This window comes from Syngnathus scovelli, chromosome 11 (assembly GCF_024217435.2).
Source record: "Syngnathus scovelli strain Florida chromosome 11, RoL_Ssco_1.2, whole genome shotgun sequence".
NCBI lineage: Eukaryota > Metazoa > Chordata > Actinopteri > Syngnathiformes > Syngnathidae > Syngnathus > Syngnathus scovelli.
In genome coordinates this window covers 12,875,365-12,902,390 of record NC_090857.1, presented here as the reverse complement: position 1 = coordinate 12,902,390, position 27,026 = coordinate 12,875,365, and the positions used below count along the sequence as shown (strand labels likewise).

Sequence of the window (27,026 nt, the reverse complement as noted above, 5' to 3'; positions counted from 1 at the left end):
ATTCACACCCGTTTTGTCTCTCTGTGCAGGAGCAGTATAAGTTCTGCTACGAGGTGGCGTTGGAGGCGCTTGGCTCCTTCTGAACACCGTCAAGGCAATACGAGCAGTCGCGCCCATGTTTTCCATCCGTTCAAGTGCGTCCGACCTCACAGTGAACAAGGTTGCACAACCGCTATCGCTGCCCATCTGGCGACGTGAAATTTGCTGGACACGATTCTTCGGGCTTGTCTAAACAGGAAGTCTGCCATCATCCTTGAATTTTGGTTGGCAAAAGATCATGTGACGCTATGACAGCAAATTGGCCATTTTGGTCCCATCTTGGTCAAACTTTGTCCAAATACTCTCACTCTGCGTTTTGTTTGTAAATTTAAAAGTGTACGCCCAAAACACCTCAACATGAAATTTGCGTGTTGTGTCTATCGCACGTCGACCCAAAAAAAGTCTCAAGTAAAGACAAATTTTGGTTTCAGGCTCACGTCCCAGGCATCTTTACCACTTCAAACATGTGCCCCCAGACAGGGCAATTGGTATGGTAAATTGTTTGGGTCGGGTTTTTTTGGTCCTTAACAAAGAATTTTGCTTACCAAAAATGAAGAGCACTCCCTTCTGGGCTGCCTCAATGAAGCCTGAAAGTGGCTCATGTGTTGTGCTAGCTAAACGTTTGTTTTGTTGAGGATGTCAAGCAAGCTCTCCGCCTAGTTTTTGTGTGCAGCATGTGGCCGTGCGTTCAAAAGCATTATTTATTGTTTTTCGCTGTGTGCGGACAATCTGTGTCCTTTTGGGGGGGTTCCGCTTTGCTTCTGTGTGCTTTTCTTCTCCGTTTAATATGACTTGTTTTTCTTTTCTTTTGTGGGCTCGGCTTTTAAGTGCTTCACTAAAGACACTTGATTTAATTTCACATTTGGTTTCTTGGAGGCTTTGTCTTCCACCATGAGGGAAAAAAAAATCAACGATTTGTCCAGTAAAGTGATTTTGGGTTTGCTCGATTGCTCGTTTGAAAATGTGCTAAAGGTATCAAATAATAAAGGCACAGCGCAGAATGGTTTAGATTTTTTTTGGCCTCCTTTAAGCCGTTCTCAAAGCAAAAGACAGGTTCTCGCTTCCAAGACACAAACTGCAACTAGACTGAAAGCGGTTCAGCTTTCAATTTTCAAGCCATCCAAGCTAAAAGGGTGAGCTTTGGGCTTTCGAGTGATTGTTTGCTGGTTTCAGGTTTCAGTGGTCAGCTTTCAGAGCTGTCTGGCTTGCTTGAAACCTTCATCTCAGTGCTTGCGTGTGTCTGTTGCTATGCTGCAAACGGCGGCATGCGCGCTCGGTGTTGAGTTGGAAAGCGCACATGCAAGTGCGTTTTATCTCCCGAGTGCAGCTGCAGGGAGACCAGATTGGAGCTCAGGCGACAAACACTTCCTCCTCACACACACACATGCACGCACGCACACACACACACACACACACACGCGCACACACACACACACACACACACACACCGTAAATACACTTTGCTGCTGAGCTGCCAAAGTTGATTAAGCAGGAAATAAATCGTTGGACGCCGCTTTCTCTCGCCACTCACAAAAACGCGCATGCACGAGCATCTGTCATGCTTGTTAGCAGCATTAGCACAATTAGCATAAAGCTGTTGAGAGTCATTTGTTATCAATGTCAAGCTTGGCTGGACTTTTTCCTTTCCTCCCTTTCCCTGCCCTCCCATCCTGTCCTCTCTTTGGCCTCCATTTCGTCTTGTTCTTTTCCTGGGCATGAGTCACACGCATGGACGTGAGTCACTCCACGCATGCGGGGTTTGTTGTTAAAATAATAAATTTACTGAAACACACAACAGCAGCAGTTACAGTCACGACCCGGCGAAACTCCCGCTCACTATCAACTACTTCCGGGTACTGAGAATACGTTATAAAAATCACACTGTCCATGTTATACGCAAAATTATACATTGTACAACCGTAACCGTATGAATCATATTCTCAATCAATAATTAGCTCAGACTACCAGCAGTATTACAAGTTCTGATCATCAACTTTTCAACAGATTTACTCACCTGAAACACACACAACAGCGGCAGTTACAGTCACGACCCGGCGAAACTCCCGCTCACTGTCAACTACTTTCGGGTACTGAGGACCACTGTAGTTGTCCCAGGTGCCTTATTGAAATCCCCAAATATTCGCCACTGATACCATACAGTACTATTTGCATATAACGGCATATAACGTGTTCAGAAACATCACAAACTAATTAAACAAATAACAAGGCGGGGTGAGTATGAATGTCCATCCAAATGTCCCAAAAACCACCATGGGCCCCACACTCTCCCCTCCATAATAAATGTCGTTTCGACATTCGACTTTCCCAAACAAAATCGTCTTCAACTGCTGAGGAATGGAAGTCATCGGAGTCAGGTCTCAAGATGCTCTGTAGATCACAGCCTATAGCATGATATCTATCTCCAACTTCATGCATGTATGCAGCAAACGTCTCTGGCCAAGTGATATCTGCATCATACTCTGTTTCTTTATACGGGCAATGTATCTTCGACTGAAAGGCTTGACCCTAGTTAACCCCCCCATCCCTCATTAATCCACATTTCACTACAATATGATACACATACATTTTTCTCAATGTGTCACTGTCTGGTGCAGTTCCTAAATGTCTGGAACAAAAATAAATCAATTCAACTCTTTTCATCTTAAGAACTCAACGTTTTACAACATACTAAATAACTTTAACATTAGCTTGAATCATGACTACCGCTTACATCTACTGATTGAGGGTTGACCTAATGTCACGTAGGTAAGGATTTTGGGTGGTTGTCTGTTGCGAAAAGGATATTGTCTCTTCGGTGGAGAGCTGGTCTCTCATTCATCAGCCTCATCAGATGACCCTTCCCGGTCAGAGTCCACCTCTTCTCCAGGCGATAACTCTCTTTCAGGCTCGACAATTCCCCCATCGTCATGCTGTGATTGCTCAACTCTTTCCTCAACGCCCTCTTCCTCCATCCTTGGGTAGAATTCTTCTGCCTCCACTCTCAGCTGATATTTAGGCTGATCTGAGGGTGCTACTGGAAGTGCAGTGATGCCGCTCCAGCACCCAACGTCGTTGGAGCTGCTTTCCGAATCCATTTCCTCCCGTCTCAAACGTCTTTTCCTTGCCTTCGGCTTCAAAGTTCTTGAGGTTTGTTTCTCCTTACTTTTATTTTCCAAACTCTCCTCCTCAACAGGCAGAAAGTTGCAGGGCAGAAGAAGGTTCCTGTGCAATATTCTATTCCTTCCAGTCCCATTCTCTGGTCGGACAACATAGACTGGACTGGCCTCGTGCTTCCTCTCTACTACCACGTGCACTTGATCCTCCCAATACGACCTAAGTTTCCCAGGTCCTCCTTTATCCTTGAAGTTCTTCACCAACACATTCAACATCCTGGCTATAAAGTTAAGTTAAAAGTTAAAGTCCCAATGATCATCGTCACACACACACATCTGGGTGTGGTGAAATGTGTCCTCTGCATTTAACCCATCCCCATGTGATTTTGATCTATCCCCTGGGGGAGACGGGAGCAGTGAGCAGCAGCGGTGCCGCGCTCGGGAATCATTTGGTGATCTAACCCCCCAATTCCAACCCTTAATGCTGAGTGCCAAGCAGGGAGGCAATGGGTCCCATTTTTATAGTCTTTGGTATGACCCGGCTGTGGTTTGAACCCACAACCTTCCAGTCTCAGGGCGGACACTCTACTACTAGGCCACTATAGCTCCGCTCCATACATCTTTTGATCATACAGCCTTTTTGAGCAGTCTTGGACCTTCTGAACAGTCTTTGAAGCCTGTCTGTTCGCCTCTTGCATCCGTGAGAATCAGCTTGATCGGCTGGTGTTAAGCCAAACATGATATCCACAGGAAGGCGGGGGCTCCTACCAAAAAGAAGATAATATGGTGCATATCCTGTTGCCTCACTCTGTGTGCAGTTGTATGCATGTACCACTTTGGCTAATGAACTCTTCCAATCTGACTTGGAGTGCTCTGGCAGATTTCGTAGCATCGATATGAGTGTCTGATTAAATCTTTTTGCTTGGCTATTGCTGGCAGGGTGGTACGGAGTTGATTGATTGATTGATTGATTGATTGATTGATTGATTGATTGATTGATTGATTGATTGATTGATTGATTGATTGATTGATTGATATCTTTATTTCGAACATCCAAAACAAAAAAGAAAAAACAAAACAAATCACACTCTAAAGTGCCACATATAAGTCCATACAACAAACAAACAAAATATAAACCAACAAACAGAAAAAAATACATAAATAAATAATAATAATAATACATAAGTAAATAAATCAATAAAGAATGCTCGAAAAGGAGTAGGAAGAAGCATAGCTTTTTAGATTCCTACCCCTTTCTCACTTTATCCATTAAACCAATGATTCAACATATATTGTAATTCTACAACAGAACACAAGTAGATACACTTTCACACTTATTTTTCTGTTTCATTTTAACTTGTGTGTAGCCCTTTGGCACTTTTAGCCTTTGTACCCGCTAAACAACATATGTTTGTACATTCTTTTAAACTGGTGGATATTTGGACTTTGCTTGAGTTCCTCACTTAGATTGTTCCATAGTTTGACCCCAGTTATAGTGATGCAGAAACTTTTTAAGGTTGTTCTTATGTTTAAGATTTTGAAGTTGTGATTCCCCCTTAACTTATAACCTCCCTCCCGATTCCTAAATAAGTTTTGGATATTTTCTGGTAGTTGTTTTGCTTTTGCCCTATACATGATGATTGCTGTTTGGTAAGATACTATGTCAGTGAATTTCAATAGTTTGGATTGTATGAAAAGTGGATTTGTGTGTTCCAAGTAGTTGACTTTATGAATAGTCCTTATTGCTCTTTTCTGCAGAATGATAAGTGGCTGTAGTGAAGTTTTATAAGTATTCCCCCAAACCTCAGCACAGCAAATAGGGCAAGACAAGAGAACAATAAAGTGTACGAAGTGAATGATAATCCAGTATATGATTGCCATGCTTCTTGAAATTTTAGACTTTACGTTTTTGATGTGTGGCTTCCAACTCAGCCTGTCATCTATTATAACCCCAAGAAATTTGTTTTCCTGCACTCTTTCAATTTCAGTCCCATCTATTTCTATTCGTATCTTTATGTTCGCTTTCCTCATTCAACACTGATTCCATTTGTTGGATGTTATCACCTGAACAAAAGATATTTGTATCATCTGCAAAATTGATGAGTTTTAGTTCTTTAGAGACTTTGCACATGTCATTTATATACAAAATAAATAATTTAGGGCCTAAAACTGACCCTTGTGGAACACCACAAGCTATGTCCAAATATCCAGAGCAGTGATTACCCAACTTTACATACTGTTGCCGTTCTCGCAGATAATCCTTTATCCAGTCTAATACAATTCCCCTTATCCCATATTTTTCTAATTTATTGAATAGTATATTATGATTAATTGTGTCAAAAGCTTTTTTGAGGTCAATGAAAACTCCCACTGCATGTCCTTTGTTATCTATTGCATCTGTGATTTCCTCGATTGATTCCATTAATGCCTGTGCTGTTAATCTGTTTACTCTAAAACCATATTGGTTCTCTGCAAATAATTTATGTTTTTCCAAAAATCCATCCATTCTACTGTTAAAAAGCTTTTCCAATATTTTTGAGAGTTGTGGCAATATTGAGATAGGTCTGTAGTTTGTAAAAATGTGTTTGCTCCCAGTTTTATAAAGAGGAATGACCTTAGCAATTTTCATCTTCTTTGGGAATTTACCAGTTAAAAATGACAAGTTACAGATGTACACAAGTGGCTTTGAAATGCCCTCAATGATTTGTTTAACTAACATCATATCAATCCCATTGCAGTCGGTAGATGTTTTATTTTTGCATTGCTTTATAATGTTAATGATTTCATTTTCATCAACTGCCTTTAAAAACATTGAGTGAGGATTGCTTTCTATTAATTTATCTCGGTTGCCTACATCTGGCGCTGGAATCGGTATGTTTTTTGCTATTTGAGGCCCAACATTTACAAAGAACTGATTAAAACTGGTTGCTACTTCTTCCATATTATAATTTTCAGTATCATTTATAACGAAATATTTTGGTAATTTGTGTTGTTCGGTACCTTCTCTAATAATGTGGTTTATGTCACGGTCAGGTGGAGCATGGAGCAGGACGACCACGTGCAGCTTGGACCAGGGTTTATTGAAGCAACTCAAAAGGCAAACTGACATGACTTAACAAACAATAACTTGACTGACTGACCGGGACGTGAAACAAGAAGACAGCAGGACATGACGGCATCAAGACAGTACGACAACCCCGAACGACAGCAACCAATGATCCGACAGGGAGTGAGGGGCAGACAGGACTTTTATACACGACAGGTAACGAGAGGCAGGTGGGAACAATCACACTGATCATGGGCACACAGGAGGGGAGGGGCGAGCACACAGACAGAAACCAAGACAACAGACACATAGTGGAGCAGTTGGGGACGAGACGTGACAGAACCCCCCCCACAAGGGACGGCTCCCGACGTCCCAAAAAAAAACTAGGGGAACCAAACCGCACTCGGGCGGCAACTTGGGGAACCGAACCGCACACGGGCGGCGACTTGGGGAACCGAACCGCACCGCACTCGGGCGGCGACTTGGGGAACCGAACCGCACTCGGGCGGCGACTTGGGGAACCGAACCGCACCGCACTCGGGCGGCGACTTGCGGAACCGAACCGCACTCGGGCGGCGACTTGCGGAACCGAACCGCACTCGGGCGGCGACTTGGGGAACCGAACCGCACTCGGCGGCGACTTGGGGAACCGAACCGCACTCGGGCGGCGACTTGGGGAACCGAACCGCACTCGGGCGGCAACTTGGGGAACCGAACCGCACTCGGGCGGCGACTTGGGGAACAGACCCGCACTCTGGCAGCGACTTGGGGGAAAGAACCGCACTCGGGCGGCGACTTCGGGGACAAAACCGCACTCGGGTGGCGACTGCGGGGACAGAACCGCACTCGGGCGGCGACTTCGGGGACAGAACCTCACTCGGGCGGCGACTTCGGGGAACAGAACCGCGCTCGGGCGGCGACTTCGGGGACAGAACCGCGCTCGGGCGGCGATTTGGGGAACAGAACCGCGCTCGGGCGGCGACTTGGGGAACAGAACCGCGCTCCGGCGGCGACTTGGGGAACAGAACCGCACTCGGGCGGCGACTTCGGGGAACAGAACCGCGCTCAGGCGGCGACTTCAGGGACAGAACCGCACTCGGGCGGCGACTTCGGGGAACAGAACCGCACTCTGGCGGTGACTTGGGGGACAGAACCGCACTCGGGCGGCGACTTCGGGGACAGAACCGCACTCTGGCGGCGACTTGGGGGACAGAACCGCACTCGGGCGGCGATTTCGGGGACAGAACCGCACTCGGGCGGCGACTTCGGGGACAGAACCGCACTCGGGCGGCGACTTCGGGGAACAGAACCGCGCTCGGGCGGCGACCTAGGGGACCGAACCGCACTCTGGCGGCGACTTGGGGGACAGAACCGCACTCGCGATTCTGGAAGTCTGTACCTCGATCGGCGGCAACTCTGACAGTCCGTACCGCGATCGGTGGCATTCGGAAGGCGGGGCTGTGCGCGGCGGCAAGAGCCATCACGCGCCGCAGCAGTGGGAGTGGAGCCAGGGACGATCGCGGGTCCGACGCAGCTGGCTTGAATGTCTGCTGACGTTCGCGGGCCCTGCAACGCTGGGGTGGAGCCCGATGGCGGCCGTGAGTCTGATGACGCCGGGAGGCACTCCAACGGCGGCCGTGGGTCCGGCGTCGCGGCACCAGAGTCCGATCGCGGCCGCAAAGCCACTGGCGCCAGAAGCACTCCGATGGCGGCCGCGGGTTCGGAGTCGCGGGAGCAAGTTCGACGGCAGCTGTGGAGCCCACGGCGATGGAACCTGCGCAGACGTGGATCGGGCGTCTCAGTGGAAGCTGGTGGTGGAGGGGGGTCCAAGCGCTGGTCATTGTAGTGGTCGGATCATTCTGCCACGGTCGGGTGGAGCATGGAGCAGGACGACCAAGTGCAGCTTGGACCAGGGTTTATTGAAGCAACTCAAAAGGCAAACTGACATGACTTAACAAACAATAACTTGACTGACTGACCGGGACGTGAAACAAGAAGACAGCAGGACATGACGGCATCAAGACAGTACGACAACCCCGAACGACAGCAACCAATGATCCAACAGGGAGTGAGGGGCAGACAGGACTTTTATACACGACAGGTAACGAGAGGCAGGTGGGAACAATCACACTGATCATGGGCACACAGGAGGGGAGGGGCAAGCACACAGACAGAAACCAAGACAACAGACACATAGTGGAGCAGTTGGGGATGAGACGTGACAGTTTAGGAGAGTCCATATCCCCTTGATATTATTTTTGTTATCCTCTAATTTATGCTTATAATATTCTTTCTTACTTAATCTTATAATATTGGTTAATTTATTCTTATATCTCTTATATTTATCTTCAGCGCCTTCTGTTCTCTGTTTTATGAAATTCCTATAGAGTAAATTTTTCTTTTTACAGGCATTTCTTAAGCCCTTCGTCAACCATGGACTGTTCTTATATTTAGTTTTTTTATTATATTCCTTGATTGGACAATGCTTATTATATAATGAAGTGAATATAGTCATCAATTTATGGTATGCATTATTTACATCTTTTTCTTTATATATTGCATCCCAGTTCTGTTCCATTAATTCATGTTTTAGAGTAGCAATTGTCTCATCTGTCCTAATTCTTCTTTGTTGTTTATACACCCCAATTTCAGATTTGAAGTTATTGTCATATACTGTGAACACTGAAAGGTGGTCAGTAATATCAGTAATTAATAACCCGCTTGTTGTCCTGTTTTCTATTATATTGGTGAATATGTTATCTATCAGAGTAGCACTCTGTGATGTTACTCTCGTGGGTCTAGTGATTGTAGGAAAGAGACTCAGGCTATGCATTAAATTTAAAAAATCATCAATATTTTGTTGCTTATTTGGATTTAATAAATCAATGTTATAATCCCCGCAAATAAAAATATTTTTGTTGCCCTTTTGTATAATCACACTTTCTATCCATTCTGTGAATGTCTCAATGCTAGAACCAGGAGCTTTATAGACACAGCTTATAATAATGTCTTTTTTTTTTTCAACACAAATCTGTATCGTGAGACATTCAAGAAGATTGTCCACTACCTGTGTCATAGCCTCTACAATCTTAAATTTCATATTCAAATCAACATAGATTGCAACACCACCCCCACCTTTACTCTGTCTGTTATTTTGTGTGAATTCATAGCCTTCCATCTCAAAGTGCATTACCTTCTCAGTCGTAATCCAGGTCTCAGAAATAGTTATTATATTGAATGGTTGTTTGAATGTGTTTAAGTAAGCCTGAATGCTACTAAAATTTTTATATAGACTCCGGCTATTGAAATTGATAATAGATAGCTTATCTTTTGTTAAGATGTCCATATTGTACTGATCATTGCTATAATAATAACATATGTTGTTTGTGGTGGAGAAGAAATTATTGTCTGGGTCGATGTCCTGATCTATGACCAGAGTGCTGCTTTCACTGTAATCAAACGTTAGTTGAAGTTGTTCATGTTCTTGTATCCACTGTGTTACATGTCCATTGTTGCTTGATGTACGTTAAATAGTGTCCCTGAGCATTATGTTTGTGTTTTGTGTTGTTACCTCCATTCAGTTCCAAGTCCACTCCAGTTGATTTTCTATTGAGGATACTTATTCGAGCTTTTCCAGTTCCTCAATACTCCTCACCATCAGTATCTTGGCCTCTTCTGGTGATCCATTAAGCTTGATGTATATCTTGCAATTTCTGGTCCATGTACTCTGTATTTTTTTCATTCTTCTCAAGTGACGTGCTTTCTTTGCAATATCCGCATTGGTCTTTGTCAAATGTTCATTGATGTAGATGTCTGTGCCTTTGAGCAACTTACCCTGCTTCAGAAGTGCAACTTTGTGCTTCCTGTTGACAAATTTCAGAATGACAGCTGGCTTGTTATTACTGTTTGTTCTGGGCAGTAGATGACATGCTTCAACCTGGTTGGAGTCCATAGTTATTCCTTTAGTTTGCAGAAACTCAGCTACCTGTTGCTCAGCTGAGCTCGCATGTTGCTCACAGCCATCGTTACCTGCCGTCACTGCCCTTGCATAAGATATAGGTTTAATTGCTATTCCCGTGATGACAATGTCATTTATTCGTGTATATTGCTCAATGTCCGCTACCCGACTTTCAAGGTAGGCAAGCCGCTTGTCCTTCTCAGCATTGAGCATACGGAGCATCTTTACCTCTTCCACCAGTGCCAAGATGTTTTTCTGCTGCATCCTTACAGCAGAAACTTCTTCCGAAAGGAAGTCAAGTGACCTTTTTATGTACTCAACCTCCTCCGTGGACATGGTTAGGTTTTTTTTCGGCCCCATATTGCTCACGTTGGTCGCAGCTATCTCTTTGACAGCTCAATCAGCTGTTCCCTGGTAAATCAGCTGTTAGCAGTCCGCTAACAGACTCGCGGGTTCGCGATCTGCTTAGATCGGTTACGCTTACTTGTATTTCCTTTCACTAAACAGCACAGGGATGGTTCGTCTGTGGCAACAAATTAACAACAGAAACTGCACAGGAATGGACCGTCTGTGGCAACAAAGTTATAAAATAAAAAGCAAAAAAACTGCACAGGAATGGATCGTCTGTGGCAAAAAAAGTGACAAAAGTGACACAAAAAAAGATCTTCTTGAACTCCTCCATGTTCAAAGTTCCACTGGACCTTGTTTGAGAGGAAAAAATTGTTTGCAAACAGGAATGTGCCCCGCTTTTGCTCTTCGCCGTGGCGATCATACAATTGCCGACATCGGTCCAGATGTCTGCCAAAATGATCTGCTCTCACGAGATTGAAATCCTTCAAATCCTTCTTTGCCCAGAAAAGTTCATCACGGTAAAATGATCCGTCTTTCACCGAACGCTTCAAATTATCATTTGATTGCTGGCAGCAACACATTTGGAGTAACTTGCCACGAGCAGGTCTTGAAACAGGGCTTCTCGTTTCCCAGGCAGGAGTGTTTTGTCTGAGCCAAGCAGGAGATCAGTCTCTGAACAGTCTTTGAAGCCTGTCTGTTCGCCTCTTGCATCCGTGAGAATCAGCTTGATCGGCTGGTGTTAAGCCAAACATGATATCCACAGGAAGGCGGGGGCTCCTACCAAAAAGAAGATAATATGGTGCATATCCTGTTGCCTCACTCTGTGTGCAGTTGTATGCATGTACCACTTTGGCTAATGAACTCTTCCAATCTGACTTGGAGTGCTCTGGCAGATTTCGTAGCATCGATATGAGTGTCTGATTAAATCTTTTTGCTTGGCTATTGCTGGCAGGGTGGTACGGAGTTGTGTGAACCGTTGACACCACTATAGTCCTCCAGTTTAGAGAAGAGCTTATTTTCAAATTCCCTTCCCTAATTGTGATGAAGCTTTGAAGGGAATCCAAACTTGAGCTCAAAATCTCCAAAGATCTTCTCTGTAGCGGTTTTTGCAGTTTTATTGTTGCACGCATAGGCCTGAGCAAATGGTCAATTACAACAAGGACATACTCATATCTGCCCTTGCAGTTTTCCAAGTGCAGGAAATCTATTGAGACCATCTCAAAGGGGTACGTTGTCACAATGTTCACGAGTGGTGCTCTCGCCTGCTTGCTTGGACGCTTCTGTTTGAGGCAACTACACACTTGTGTCACAAAGTGGGTCACATCTCTCTGCATGTGTAGCCAATAAAATCGGTCCCGTCAATGTCCGCTCCAATTTAAGATGTCCCATCTTCTCATGTAATTCCTGGTAGATCAGCGGATGGAATGCTGCAGGAAGTACTAACTGGAATCGAGTTGCAGACTTTCGGTACAAGATACCGTCCTGGTTGACACATAGCTTGTTTCTTTTTCTTAGGAGGACAGATAGATCATCATTCTTAGTCCTTCTCCTCAGACTTGGCCACTGTCTAGTTAAGATGCATTCTCTCACTTTGCCAATGACTGGGTCCTTCTCTTGTGCATTCTTTATTTTGTCTGAGGAGATTTCCAACACTGCGTGTGCTATCGCTTCTTTTTCTACTTGATCACATGCTGCGGAAATGACAATCGGACACATCCATGGTTCGCATTCGCCAGATTCAAGTTGGAGTGATTGTGTGATGCCTGTTATGATCTTTGGTTCCATCTCCTGTGAGCAGGTCTGCATATATTTTTCCATATCTATTGGCATCCTTGATAGGCCATCCCCATCTCGGTTCACTTTCCCTGGGCGATATTTAATTTTGAAGTTGAAGTCTGTAAGCTCTGCAATCCACCGGTGTGTTGTAGCATTTAGCTTGGCTGTTGTTTGGACATAGGTCAATGGATTGTTATCAGTGTACACTGTGAAGGAAGGAAATAATACAAATATTCCCTAAATCGCTCACAAATTGGCCACTTCATAGCCAAGAATTCTAGCTTTCCAGAATGCAGATGGTAATTTATTTCTGGAGCAGTTAGCGTTGTTGATCCAGAACCGATGACGAACTTGCCTTGTTGTCTTTGGTACAGTACTGCACCAAGCACTTCTTGAGACGCATCGCAGTGAAGCACAAATGGCTATTCAAAATCAGGGTACCCCAGTAGTGGTGGGTTGATTAGGTACTCTATAATTTGGCCAAGCACTTCCTGGTGTTGTTCGGTCCAATGTATTTTTTGGCTTGAGGGAAGCTGATCTGACTTCTTGAGCTTTATCCTTCCTGTACTTACGCTTGACTTCTCTATCCTGCCATTACCATGTTTCTCTGTGCATAACAGCCTGTACAAGGGTTTTGCAATACGGGAGAAATTTGGGACATATGGTCGATAGTAGGAAAGGAATCCCAACATCTTCCTAAGTTCTCCCACTGTCCCAGGGTTGCGATGTTTCAAGGCTTGTACTGGTGCTATCTCAGCAGGATCCATGCAGTAGCCATCTTTGGTTACAATCTTCCCAAGAACTTTCACCCTATCTTTGAAGATTTCACATTTTTTTGGTGTCAGTTTCACGCCATGCTTCTGATAGCAACGTAGGACCTTCCTCATATCCAACAGGTGATCGTCAAATTATTTGCTATGGACGAAATTGTCATCAAGATATGGCTGCAACGTTTCATCTCTTAAACCTACTAGGCATTCCTCTATACTGCGTTGGAACTCGGCTGGGACTGAAGACAAACCAAAGGGGATTCTTATCCATTCATATAAACCCCATGGTGTTATAAAAGCAGTGAGTGGTCTACTGTTTTCTTCAAGGAATCCCTGATGGTAAGCTTTGCCTTGGTCCAACATGGAGAACCACGCACTGCCACTCAGGCTATTGAGCACTTCTTGTACCTGGGGTATCGGATGGCGGTCTGGAATAGACTTTTGGTTGAGCTCCCGATAATCCACACAAAACTGCAAACTTCCATCCTTTTTCCATACACAGACAAGGGGTGAGGAGTATGGGGATCTGGATTTTTGAATCCATCCTTGATTCAGCAAGTCCTCCAAATACTCTTTCACCTCCTTGTTAAGTGGCTTGGGTACGGAGATGTAAGTACGTCATACTGGAGTTGTGTCAGTCAACCTTATCTTTAATTGCAGCGATGGAATGCATCCCACATCCCCGTCATCTCTCGAAAATGCTGCACACTCTTCTCAAAGCATTTGTCTCACCTTTTCCTGCTGCTCAGGGGACAAATGATCAACTGGTACTGGTGGGTCCCATAGATCTATGTTCCTGCTCCACTGTTGGTCATTCATTTCTGGTTCAGGCTCTCTATGATTGCTGCTGCTGTTTCCCGGTGTAGCTGTAGGTTCACCTTTGTTTTTCTCATTTGTTGAGCTGTTGCTGACTGGTTGGACCTCTACAGGGTAAATGGATTTTACTTGTTGAAGACTTCCCAACACTGTGCGAGGAGTGAGGGTGATGTCACTGGTACTCTCATTCATGACTGGGATGGACACTTTGGACCAGTGTCCCTTCGGCAAGCGAATCACACTTTCCGGAATCCTGATTCCATCCAACAACTCTGAGGTCAGCTCTGGTTCAAAGATCACTTCCTGAGAGGTAGGGCGGCCACTCGTTCTCACACTGCACTTGATTTCTCTTGTCTGATCAGCTGGAATCACTGTCTTTATTCTCCCGACCCTTACCAATCCCTCCTTGTCATTCTGGTCAACGCTGCGCACTATAATAATTAGCACAGTTGCTTTCCTGCAATCGATTGCGAAGGCATCTCTTACTACAGCAAGGGTTGCATCTGATATGCTTTTGCTACTATGGGTTTGCTATATGCATTTGTTACATGCTTTTCCTACTGCGCATGTGCGGACACGTTGTATGTCAGGAGTCAAGGAAATGATTAAGTTGTTGTAATGGAGTCGAGTTGTTGAAGTGTACAAGTAAAGTCGAGTGAGACGCACAGTTGTTGTTATCGTCGTTATACAGCTTTACATGGTAGCAGAGGATGGCCGCTGGTAATTACAAAGTTCCGCCAGCGTTTGATGAGAAGAAGTCTTACGAAAGTTGGAAAAATGAAGTCAAAATATGGAGACTTGTTACGGACTTGAATAAAAAAAAAAGCAGGCTTTGGCAGTTGCCTTGTCGCTAACGGGAAGAGCGAGAGACAGCGCGCTGGAAGTATCCGCAGGGGATTTGAATACAGATGATGGAATGACTACACTTTTGGGAAAACTGGACTCGGTGTTTTTGAAAGAAAAAAAGGACCGCCAATACAAGGCATATACGGAGTTCGACCGGATAACGAAAGACACGGGCATTTCAATGGCGGGCTACATTGTCAAGTTGTCAATGGCGGTACAACAGAATTCGCCAGTTCAAAATGGAGTTACCAGATGCGGTGTTAGCTTTCAAGCTGCTAGACACTACGGGACTTTATATTAAAAACAAATAGTTGGCACTTACCGCTTGTTCAAGCCTCACGTTTGACAACATGAAGGCTGCCTTGAAGAGGATATTTAGCGACAATACGCCACAAGGCGGAGTCGGTGCACTGCAGGTGAGCGGAGATGCAACTGTTTCCAGCAGGAGAGAAAGTAGGTCAAATCCGCGACAACAAGCTGTTCAAGGTACCAATCCATTTGACAGATGTGGTAGAAGAACGAGATGTGCAGTCTGCCAAAGTTTATATCACTGGGCAAAAGACTGCCCCCACAAAAATGAACATGCTAAACTAACAGAAGAACAACAACAAACGGAGGTTGATGAATGCAACATTACCTTATTGTCTAACACTGAGATTTTCATGGTGGAGTCTCTATGATCTGCTGTAATTGTAATTGATACAGCTTGCACCAGAACAGTGTGTGGTGAAAAATGGCTTGATCATTATGTTAGTCAACTAACACAGGATGAGTTGTTGGAAATGAAAGATGTGAAAAGTGCAAGACCATTCAAGTTTGGTGATGGGAAAATTGTCCATTCTACAAAGAAAGTGAAAATCCCAGCTGTGATAGCACAAACTAAATGCCAAATTGAAACAGAAGTTGTCCCAGCTGATATCCCTTAGCTGTAAAGCAAGACTTCACTGAAAAGAGCTGGTGCTGTTTTGGACATCGAGAATGACAAGGCCATAATGTTCAAGCAACCAGTGAAACTTGAATTAACATCATCAGGACATTATTGTGTGAACTTGAGGGACAAAAATACCCCAGATGGAAGTAACATCCTAAATGAAAACGACATTCTTATTGTGACAGAACATATGACAAAACAAGAGAAACAAAAGGTGCTATTGAAATTGCACAAACAGTTTGGACATGCCTCAGTTGACAGACTGAAAAAACTACTGACCTGTTCAGGTAATACTGATGAGGAGTGCATCACAATCCTGCATGAAATTGTAAAGAACTGTGAGACATGCATCAGGTATAGTAAACCAAAGCAAAAGCCAGCAGTAGGTCTACCCATGGCCTCAGCCTACAATGAAACTGAGGCTATGGACTTACATGAGCTAGAGCCAGGGTTGTGGTATTTGCATGCCATTGACCACTTCACAAGGTTCAGTTCAGGGAGCATTATTACCACAAAGAAACCCAAAGAAATTGTGAAGCACTTTATTCACTGCTGGATAAGTGTTCATGGCCCACCACGCAGACTGTTCACTGACAATGGGGGTGAATTTAATAATGAAGAAATGAGGGACTTGGCTGAAAACTTCAACATGGAAGTGAAAACAACTGCAGCGTATAGCCCAGGGGTGGGCAAACTTTTTGACTTGCGGGCCGAATTGGGTTCTAAATTTTGACCGGGGGGCCGAACCAGGAGCAGATGGATGTAGTGTTTGTGTGAAGTAATATAAACGACCTGTAAAGGTCATTGCATAAAAGGTTTTGGCCTTTAGTAGGTAGTAAAGCATGGATATTCAAAAAAAGTTTTTTGAAAACAAATGCATTTATTAACACCATTAAAAAAAAAATCCCTAAAAAACTGCTATCAGTGATTCTCATAAAATACGACACTGTTATTATGAATAACAGTCTCCATCACTTCACTGCCTGCAGGTCAGATTAATGGAAGATGTTTATCTTATGAGATCACATCCAACGGCAAACATTCTGACCAAATATATCATCGTGAAGAATCGGTGAAAGCATACATCCAAATAAAGTAATCAAAACGGCAACACGGTGAGGGGTATCTGAAAATCAGAGCAGAGTTTTAACTCACAAACACCTGGTAACAGAGGTGAGGAAACGGGAAACACTTCCTTAAAGTAAGCCTTAAGAACTTTACAGGTTAAGATTAGTCACAAACAGGTGGTGCGTCAATGTACTTGAGCATCCTGCATTGTTTGAAAATGAGAATGGTCGCTAGTTTCAATCATATTCAAAATGCATTTTTTTACAACACACTTGTTTTTTACAACAAACTAGTTTGCCCATACCTGTGCTAGTCCCTTCCAGACCTGGTGGCTTATCAGTGAGAACTATATTTGGTCAGAATGTTTGCCGTTTGATGTGACCTCATAAGATAAACATCTTTCATTAATCTGACCTGCAGGCACTGAAGTGATGGAGACTGTTATTCATAATAACAGTGTCGTATTTTATGAGAATCACTGATAGCAGTTTTTTAGGGATTTTTTTTTTAATGGTGTTAATAAATGCATTTGTTTTCAAAAAACTTTTTTTGAATATCCATGCTTTACTACCTACTAAAGGCCAAAACCTTTTATGCAATGACCTTTACAGGTCGTTTATATTACTTCACACAAACACTACATCCATCTGCTCCTGGTTCGGCCCCCCGGTCAAAATTTAGAACCCAATTCGGCCCGCAAGTCAAAAAGTTTGCCCACCCCTGGACTAGCATGTCTACTTGGATAGCTCAGCACATCTCAGCATTGCATGCCACAAGGAAAGCATTCACAGAAGCAGAATGCTCTGAGCGGATCTGAAGAGCCCTTCGTAAACAACAACAATCCACTGATGACCTATATGAAACGGGGGATAAAGTTTACTATAAACGGGTGGATTCGACAGAGTGGAAAGGTCCAGGTGTGGTCATCAGCCAAGATGGTGTGGTGATGTTTGTTCGGCACGGGGGCACTTGTGTCCGTGTGCATCAATCCAGACTTCGAAGGATTGATGGCTGTGTGTTGAGGGAAAGAGATGAGCCGTTAATGAGAACTGAAAAAGCCTCCTTACCAGAAACAGGACTTTTTGAAAATAACACTGTAGATGAAAGTGAAAAAGATGCACCCTCAAACGATGAAGATGCTGAGGATAACAATGAGTCCCCTCACACATCAGCATGTGCAAATACTATTATTGAAGGACTAATGCTGAAAACTGGACAGGTGGTCACATATACAGACAGTGTAAGTGGCCAAGCACAAACTGGAAAAAGCCTCAGCCGGGCAGGAAAGTCCACTGGAACATACAAAAACTGGTACAACTTACAGTATACAGAACCTGAGGAAATTGCTGGCACAACTGGATCAGTGGACTTAGGACAAGTGGACAGCTGGGTCCAACTGAGCATGCTGACTTATGTACAAACTGCCATGTAGAGGACATACTGATTGTGAATGATCATGCCTTCATTTCTGCCAAACACGCTGAACTCATCAACTGGAAACAGAACAATGTGTTTGAAGAGGTCAAAGATGAAGGTCAGAAATGCATCTCCACAAGGTGGGTGTGCACACTCAAGGAAACACCACAGGGGGTCGTACCCAAAGCCAGGTTAGTTGCAAGAGGCTTTGAGGAAATGAACACAGACGAGCTCCCAAAAGACTCACCCACATGTGCCTTAGAGTCTTTAAAAATGATTATGGCTGTTATATCTCAAAAGAAATGGCAGCTAAACTCTATGGACATTAAAGCAGTCTTTTTGCAAGGTAAAGGGTTAACCAGAAATGTCTACATTCGCCCCCCCAGGAAGCACAGAGCAAAGGAACTGTGTGGAAATTGACAAAAATGTGTTTATGGCCTGGCAGACGCTTCTCTGTACTGGTACAACAGGGTGAAAGACATTATGCAGCAGTCAGGAGGTACTGTGTCACAAGTGGATCCTGCAGTGTTTTACTGGTTAGATGACTCTGGCAATGTGATGGGAGTCCTTGCTTGTCATGTGGATGACTTCATCTGGGGGGGTTCAGAAAGATTCTCCATGACAGTCATTTCACTCTTGAAAGCTGTCTTTCAAATTGGACGTGAAGAACACAACAGCTTCAGCTATATTGGAATGGAGGTTCTCTCTGTGGAGCATGAAATACAGGTGCAACAATGGACGTACATAAAAAAATCTTCAACCCATTCGTATTGACCCCACCAGAGCCACATAGCGAGAGGCCCTCTTAACAGACACTGAACATGACATGCTCAAGTCAAAGATTGGCCAGATACTGTGGGTAGCAAGACAAAGCAGATCTGACATAATGTGTGACATATCCATCCTAGCATCCAGTACAAAGCATGCCACAGTCCAGACTCTGCATTGTGCAAATAAACTGATCAGGAAACTTAAGTCAGAGGACGTGACTTTGAAGTTTCAGTACTTGGGAAAGTCAAAGTCAAAGTCTCCTTTATTGTCAATTCCTCCGCATGTCAAGACACACAAAGAGATCGAAATTACGTTTCTCACTATCCCAGGGTGACAAGACAGAGTTCACAACGCACATACAAGTAAACAACACAGGAAAAATAACACAAGAAGTCAACATCAATGAACAATAAGCGTGATAGCACGCTAGCCGCTCCCGATGCACAGCAGAGTCCGGTAAGATGACAGTCAACCAGGCCACTGTGAACACGAGCACACAGCAGGCACGCACTGTCCGGTTCGTGGATCCTATCAGACGAACGCAACCCATCTTGTCGCGAACGAACGTACGCCAGGAGAATGGAACGCTGGGCGAGCTGGGCTGGCCGCAAGCCTGGCCCGACGTCTCCGTGCTGGCCCCTCTTCTGCTGCTTCGCAGACCCACTGCCGACGCATCCCAACAATGCTCCAGGACAGAGCAGTCCGAGCTCACGACACAGTCCAACCGGGGGAGGAAGAGCAGGCAGCTCCCTAAAGCTGGTGGTGTTCAGTGATTCCATCCATGGGAAATCTTCCAGATGGAGGAACTCAAGGGGGGCATCTCATCATGCTTATGGGAGAAACTGGAAGATTCTCACCTATATGCTGGCAATCAAAGAGGATCAGGAGAGATGTTAGAAGCACTTTAGCAGGAGAGACTTTGGCACTTGGAGACGGTATTGACAGTGCAGTCTTCTTAGCCACACTGTATTCAGAGCTCACCACAGGTGACTGTAAATGAAACAATTTGCCTATTGTTTGTGTAACCGACAACCACTCTCTTTTTGACGCCATCAAATCCACCAAATCTGTAACAGAGAAAAGACTCAGACTCGAGATCAGCAGTATGAAGGAACTACTCAGCTCTGGGACTATTCAGCAGATCTTGTGGTCAGCGACTAAGGAGCGACTCGCTGACTGTTTGACCAAGAAAGGGGCATCTGCACTCATTTTCCTGAGGGCCCTCAGTGAAGTTGTATGGCAGCTTAAAACCTAAATGGACTTGACACAAAAGACTTTTTGTTCATACTGTTCTACTCTTGTTATTAACGCTGAAACCTTCAATTTGGTTATATGTTAAGGGGAAAAAAATGGAAGGAAATATTTTCTTTGCACTGCTTTTCTTTAAAGAAAAAAGGGGAGTAAAGAAAAAAGGGGAGTTTGTTATGCTTTTCCGACTATGGGTTTGCTATATGCATTTGTTATATGCTTTTCTTACTGCGCATGTGCGGACGCGTTGTATGTCGGGAGTCAAGGAAATGATTAAGTTGTTGTAATGGAGACACGTTGTTGAAGTGTATAAGTAAAGTCTAGTGAGACGCACAGTTGTTGTTATTGTTGTTATTCAGCTTTACAGCATCGGAGTACTGGTCATTGTCACTGCATATTAGGTGTTCAATCACGTTATAGCCGATAATTGGTGGCTCTGCTACCCCTGGCTCTGACGACACTAATAGAGGTACAAGCATCGCTGAATTAGTGCTATTGTTTGAACCCATTTTGAATTTCAATTCCAACCACCCAGCAAAATTAATTGTTGTCAAATTTGCTGCTTTGCCACAATATGTCTTTAATCAAAGTCAAAGTCAGCTTTATTGTCAATTTCTCCACATGCCAAAGACACACAAAGAAACCGAAATTTCGTTCCCCCCTATCCCACGGTGACAAGACATGGCTCACAACAGACAAACAAGTAAACAAGTATAACAAAAGCGTGCTGAATAAATAATGAATAAATAACACAACAATAAATAAATAAATAAATAAATAAATAAATAAATAAATAGGAGGAGCAGAAAAAAAAGGAGCAAGTGCGCGTACAGCAGACATTCCCGAAAATAGCGCAACAGTGCCGCACGCTACGCAGAAGGGGGTAGCGAGTTCAGGGCCCTAACAGCCTGGAGAAAGAAGCTGTTGGCGAGTCTGGTGGTGCGGGAGCGCAGGCTCCTGTACCTCTTCCCAGAGGGCAGAAGGTCAAACAAAGAGTGAGCCGGGTGACTCACATCTGTGGCAATCGAGGTTGCCTTGCGGGCGACATGGGAGGTGTAAATGTCCTTCAGGGAGGGTAGCGAAGCACCAATAATCTTACCAGCCGTATTCACTATGCGCTGCAGGGCCTTCAAGTTCTGTTCAGTGCAGTTACCACCCCAGACAGCGATGCAACTGGTGAGGACGCTCTCAATGGTGCCACGGTAAAATGTAGACAGGACTGCCTGAGGAGCACATGCACGCCTGAGCTTCCGCAGGAAGTACAAGCGGCGCTGAGCTTTCTTTGCCAGTGACGAGGTGTTTTCGGACCAGGAGAGGTCCTCACTGATGTGCACCCCCAGGAACTTGGTGCAGCTCACCCTCTCCACCACAGCACCGTCGATGATCAGCGGGAGGTGTGTTGTGTGACCCTTCCGGAAGTCAACAATCATTTCCTTGGTCTTATTGACGTTCAGCAGGAGGTTGTTGTCCCTGCACCACGTGGTCAGAAGGTCAACTTCCGACCTGTACCGAGTCTCGTCGCCCTTCGTGATGAGACCCACCAGAGTCGTGTCGTCAGCAAACTTCACTATGCGGTTGTCGCTGTAGGTCGCAGTGCAGTCATGCGTCAGCAGGGTGAAGAGCAATGGACTGAGCACGCAGCCCTGGGGGGCTCCCGTGCTCAGCGTGATGCTGGCGGAGATTTTGTCGCCAACACGCACCACCTGAGGCCTCTGACAGAGGAAGTCCAGTATCCAGTTGCAGAGGGAGGTACTGAGGCCCAGCTCGTCGAGTTTGCAGATGAGTCGCTGCGGCACAATGGTGTTGAAGGCAGAGCTGAAGTCCACAAACAGCAACCTCACATATGAGTCCTTTCTCTCCAGGTGGGTGAGGGCCGAGTGGAGGGCAGAGCAGATGGCATCCTCAGAGGACCGCTTGGCACGGTACGCAAACTGGAAAGGGTCAATGGTGGGGGGGAGAACGGACTTGATGTGCTCCATGACCAGCCGCTCAAAGCACTTCATGATGATGGGCGTCAGTGCCACAGGGCGGTAGTCATTGAAGCAGGACGGTGCAGGTTTCTTTGGCACAGGAACGATGGTGGCAGCCTTGAAACACGAGGGGACGATGGCCTGCTGCAGGGAAACGTTAAAGATGTCCGTGAAGACACCCGACAGCTCCCCAGCACAGTCCTTCAGCGCTCGACCCGGGATGTTGTCAGGGCCCGCCGCCTTACGGGTGTCAATAGCGGCAAGCGCCCTCCTCACACCGTCGGCAGAGAGGCGCAGGGGCTGCTCGTGTGGGGGGGGGAGTGGACTTCAGTGGGCAAGTGCTGTTCTGGGCGTCGAAGCGAGCAAAGAAGCGGTTCAGATCGTTCAGCAGACGGACGTCGCCCTCACAGCTCACAGCCAGTTTTTGGAAGCCAGGTTTTTCTCCAGTTCTCGTTAATAATTGTGACTTGTGACCCCGTATCCCACAGAACTTTGGTTGGTACTCCCCCCAGACTACAATCAACAATGCACTTTCTTCCAATGTGGGCCCTGAGCTTAGCTTGGCAACGCAATGAAAGGTGGCTGGCATAGGTTGCTCCGGTGGTCTGTCTGGCTGTCTCATTTTTAGCCAGCTCCGCTTCCAGCTGTCTAATTCTCTCACATAGAAGCTCGGGAATGTTCTCATTGCTGTTTACATTCCACCACACGCACGTGTGAGTGAAGCCACTCAGATGCTGGCTGACCAGGTGACAGACATGGAGAAACTTCTACCAAATTCACTAATCATTGTTCTGGGTGATCTTAACAGGACGAACCTCGCACACGAACTCCCCAGATACAGACAGCACATAACGTGTCCCACCAGAGGGGCACAGACACTGGACCACTGCTACACCGTAATTAAGGATGCATACCACTCTGTGGCTCGTGCAGCTTTAGGACTCTCGGACCACTGTCTAGTTAATCTGATCCCGGCCTACAGACAGAAGCTAAAAACTTCTAAGCCTGTGGTGAGGACTGTGAGGAAGTGGACAGTGGAGTCAAGGCAGGACCTCCAAGCCTGCTTTGACTGCACCGACTGGAGAGTTTTTGAAGCTGCAACTTCAGACCTGCTTGAACTCACTGACACTGTCACATCATACATCAGTTTTTGTGAGGATCTGTGTGTGCAGACTAAGACCTTCTGCACGTACAACAACGACAAACCTTGGTTTACACCGAACCTCAGCAGTCTGCGCAAAGTCAAGGAGGAGGCCTACAGGAGCGGTGACCGGGACCTGTTCAAGCAGACCAGAAACACACTGAACCGAGAGGTCAAGAAAGCCAGGAGGTGTTACGGGGAGAGCCTGGAGAGACACCTCTCTGCCAATCCTGATCCCTCAACAGTGTGGAAAGGTCTGCAGAGCATCACGGGCTTCAAGAAACGAAGCCCCCCGCCCCCCCCGTCCTGTGGAGAGCCCAAGGCTTGCTAACCAGCTAAACAGGTTCTACTGCAGGTTTGATCGGTCCTCCCACACAACGGGACCTCCTGCAGCACAATCTACATACTCACCTCCCCCCACAACTGCTCTGTCCACACCTCCATCACCGTGGTCACCGACTCTCTCTCTTGCAGAGGCCGCACCCGCACTCCAGATCCGCGAGGAGGAAGTGCGCCAGATGTTCCGGAGAAAAAAGATCAGGAAGGCACCGGGCCCAGACAGCGTGTCACCTTCCTGAAAGTCTGCGCTGAGCACCTGGCGCCCACCTTTGCACGGACCTTCAATCGTTCCCTGGAGCTGTGTGAGGTGCCCTCGTGCTTCAAGAGCTCCACCATCGTTCCAGTGGCCAAGAAGCCCGCCATCACAGGTTTGAATGACTATAGACCTGTCGCACTGACATCTGTGGTCATGAAATCTTTCGAGAGGTTAGTGCTGAACCACCTGAAGGATGTCACGGGCCCCCTGCTTGACCCCCTCCAGTTTGCCTACCGGGCAAACAGGTCGGTGGATGATGCGGTCAACATGGGACTGCACTACATCCTGTAACACCTGGACACCCCAGGAACGTACGCCAGGATCCTGTTTGTGGACTTCAGCTCGGCGTTCAACACCATCGCTCCTGACATCCTCCAACAGAAGCTCATCCAGCTCGCGGTGCCGGCCTCCACCTGTCAGTGGATCACCAGCTTCCTGACCAACAGGAGACAGCGTGTGAGACTGGGGAGCATCACATCTGACACCCGGACCACCAATATCAAAGTCAAAGTCAAAGTCAGCTTAATTGTCAATTTCTCCACATGCCAAAGACACACAAAGAAACCGAAATTTCGTTCCCCCCTATCCCACGGTGACAAGACATGGCCCACAATAGACAATCAAGTAAACAAGTAAACAACAGCGTGCTGAATAAATAATGTATAAATAACACAACAAATAAATAAATAAGAGGAGCAAAAAGGAGCAAGTGAGCGTACAGCAGACATTCTAGAAAAATAGCGCAACAGTGCCGCACGCTACACAGAAGGGGGTAGCGAGTTCAGGGTCCTAACAGACTGAAGAAAGAAGCTGTTGGCGAGTCTGGTGGTGCGGGAGCAATATTGGAGCCCCTCAGGGGTGCGTCCTCTCTCCACTGCTCTTCTCTCTCTACACCAACGATTTCTCCGCAGGTGACTCTCCTGTGAAGCTCCTGAAGTATGCAGACGACACCACTCTCATCGGACTGATCTAGAACAGTGATGAGACTGCGTACAGACAGGAGGTGGAGCGGCTGGTTCACTGGTGCAGCCAAAACCACCTGGAGCTGAACCCGCTCAAGACCGTGGAGATTACAGTGGACTTCAGGCGAGGCCCTTCACCACTTTCACCCCTCACTATCCACAGTAATACTATTCTCTCCACAGACACCTTCAAGTTCCTGAGAACCACAATCTCTCAGGACCTGAAATGGACCGGCCACATAGACTCTGTCCGGAAGAAGGCCCAGCAGAGGCTGTACTTCCTGAGACAGCTCAAGAAGTTCAACCTGCCGCGGGAGCTGCTGAAGACCTTCTACACTGCCATCATCCAGTCTGTCCTCTGCACCTCCATCACTGTCTGGTTTGGATCGGCCTCCAAACAAGACAAGCACAGACTGCAATGGACAATAAGGACTGCAGAAAAGATAATTGGAATCAACCTCCCATCTATCCAAGACTTGTACCTGTCCAGGACAGGGAAACGTGCAAGTAATATCTCTACAGACCCTTCTCACCCAGGTTGTAGTCTGTTTGAACTACTCCCCTCCGGACGGCGTTATAGAGCTCTGTACACTAAAACCAGCAGACACAGAGACAGCTTCTTCCCCCAGGCTGTTGCTCTGATGAACTCACACCACTCTTAAGAGTCTCAGAGTCATTACTGTGCAATAACATCCTGCTCTCCACACCTTTTTTGAATTGTCTACACTGTTTGTACTACGTGTCCTCTCTGCATCCATTGCAGCCTGGTCATCCTAGAAGAGGGACCCTCCCGTCTGTGGTCTCTTCTCAAGGTTTCTCATTTCCCCTAGCTAGAGTTTTGAGTTTTTCCTTGCCCTCTTGGGAGTTTAAGATCAGTGGATGTTTGAGAATATCTGCCATTTTTCACATGTCCTGAGTGTTGTTGTTAGTCACCTAAATGTTGAACAGAGGCTTTGATTTACCGAAGTCAAATTCCTTGTTTGGCACGCTCAAACATGGCGAATAAAAAAACTCTTGAATCTCTTAGTGTTGCTTTGAGCTGGATCTTTTGTTGTTTGGGAGGTGATTGTTTGACTGGTTACATTTTTACTATCTGATTTTGCTCCGTATTGCTTCTGCCCTCGACCGCCTCGGGAAAAATGTCCTGACTGCCCACACTTCAGGCAATGATCACACTGGTCGCCAATGTTTTGTTCCTTGCATGCTCTGCATCCCAGCTTAAATCTATATTTTGGTTTTGCTGTCGAAGCCGGCCCTTGCTGGTGAGCTAATTGTTTTCGAATCTCAGCCATGTCTTCTCGTAGCAACCTGACAGTCTCTTGAAGTTCTGACTCTTTTGAGTTTTCACTGGGTTGTGTTCTTCGACCCTTTGGCTTTACAACTTTAGTTGACTGTTTTTGGACCCTGACTCCGGCCTCAGCTGTAGGCTGGCATGGTCGATTGGCTGGCGTCTCGGTATGCACTTCACTCACTGTTGACACTTTGCTTCCCACATTTTTCCTTCTTTTTGTCTGCCTCTCCACTTCAATGCTAGCCGCCTCATTCATTTTGTCAATCAAAGTTTCATCAGATACTCTCGGATCATCTCGATAAGGTTTCAGCTGAAACTTGATGTTATCACTTCACAGCCCAGTACTAATTGATCTAAAAAAATTCTTTTGAACAAGCTCAGTACTACACTGTTCATCTGATCCGCCATCTCGGGACGCCAGTAGCAGTCTCTATTTTACTTCAATGGCTCTAAAGAGAAAGTTCTGAGGAGACTCACGGTGGTCTTGGGTGATGCTCAGAAGTTTGTGGTACAGGTCCGTGAAACTGTCTTCCTTGAAATGGCCTTTCAAAATGGTTCTGAGTTGGGAAAGAGTGATGTCACTTTTGATTTCTAACATGTCTTGAAGACTCAGCCCTGGGCTGATTGCCTTTATCACTGCTTCAATGATCTCAGCCTCACCGTGTCCTCTACTAATTCCTCTATCAATCTGGTGCATCAAATTTGTGTAGGTGAGCCTTTCTTTTTGTCCCTTTTCTCCAATCTGTCCATAAATATTGAATTGTTGTCTGTCACTTCAGGAAGTTCGTTCACAGCTGGAGACATCGCGTTTTGGTGGGGCGGTGTCCAAGCCATCATCATTTCACTTAACCTCCTCACTTCATCTTGTAATGCTAAATTGTTTATTTCTCTTCCAAGCTAACTTCCTCACGTGCATCA

General features: G+C 45.8%; 1 protein-coding gene across 13 annotated transcripts in view; it reads left to right on the top strand.

The window, feature by feature from the left end:
• Window positions 1-25,843, top strand: part of ptprt (protein tyrosine phosphatase receptor type T) — a 126,012-nt gene extending 100,169 nt beyond the window's left edge. For 11 of the 13 annotated variants that reach the window (XM_068652463.1, XM_049734239.2, XM_049734238.2 and 8 more), the window contains one exon: window positions 30-6,094. In XM_068652463.1, coding sequence (XP_068508564.1) covers window positions 30-83 — 54 coding nt within the window. In that variant the 3' untranslated portion in view covers window positions 84-6,094. Of the gene's footprint in view, window positions 1-29; window positions 6,095-6,185; window positions 8,585-24,766 lie in introns of those variants that run through there. The other 2 variants (XR_007484675.1, XR_007484674.2) reach the window with 2 other exon arrangements.
• Window positions 25,844-27,026: the final 1,183 nt, after the last annotated feature.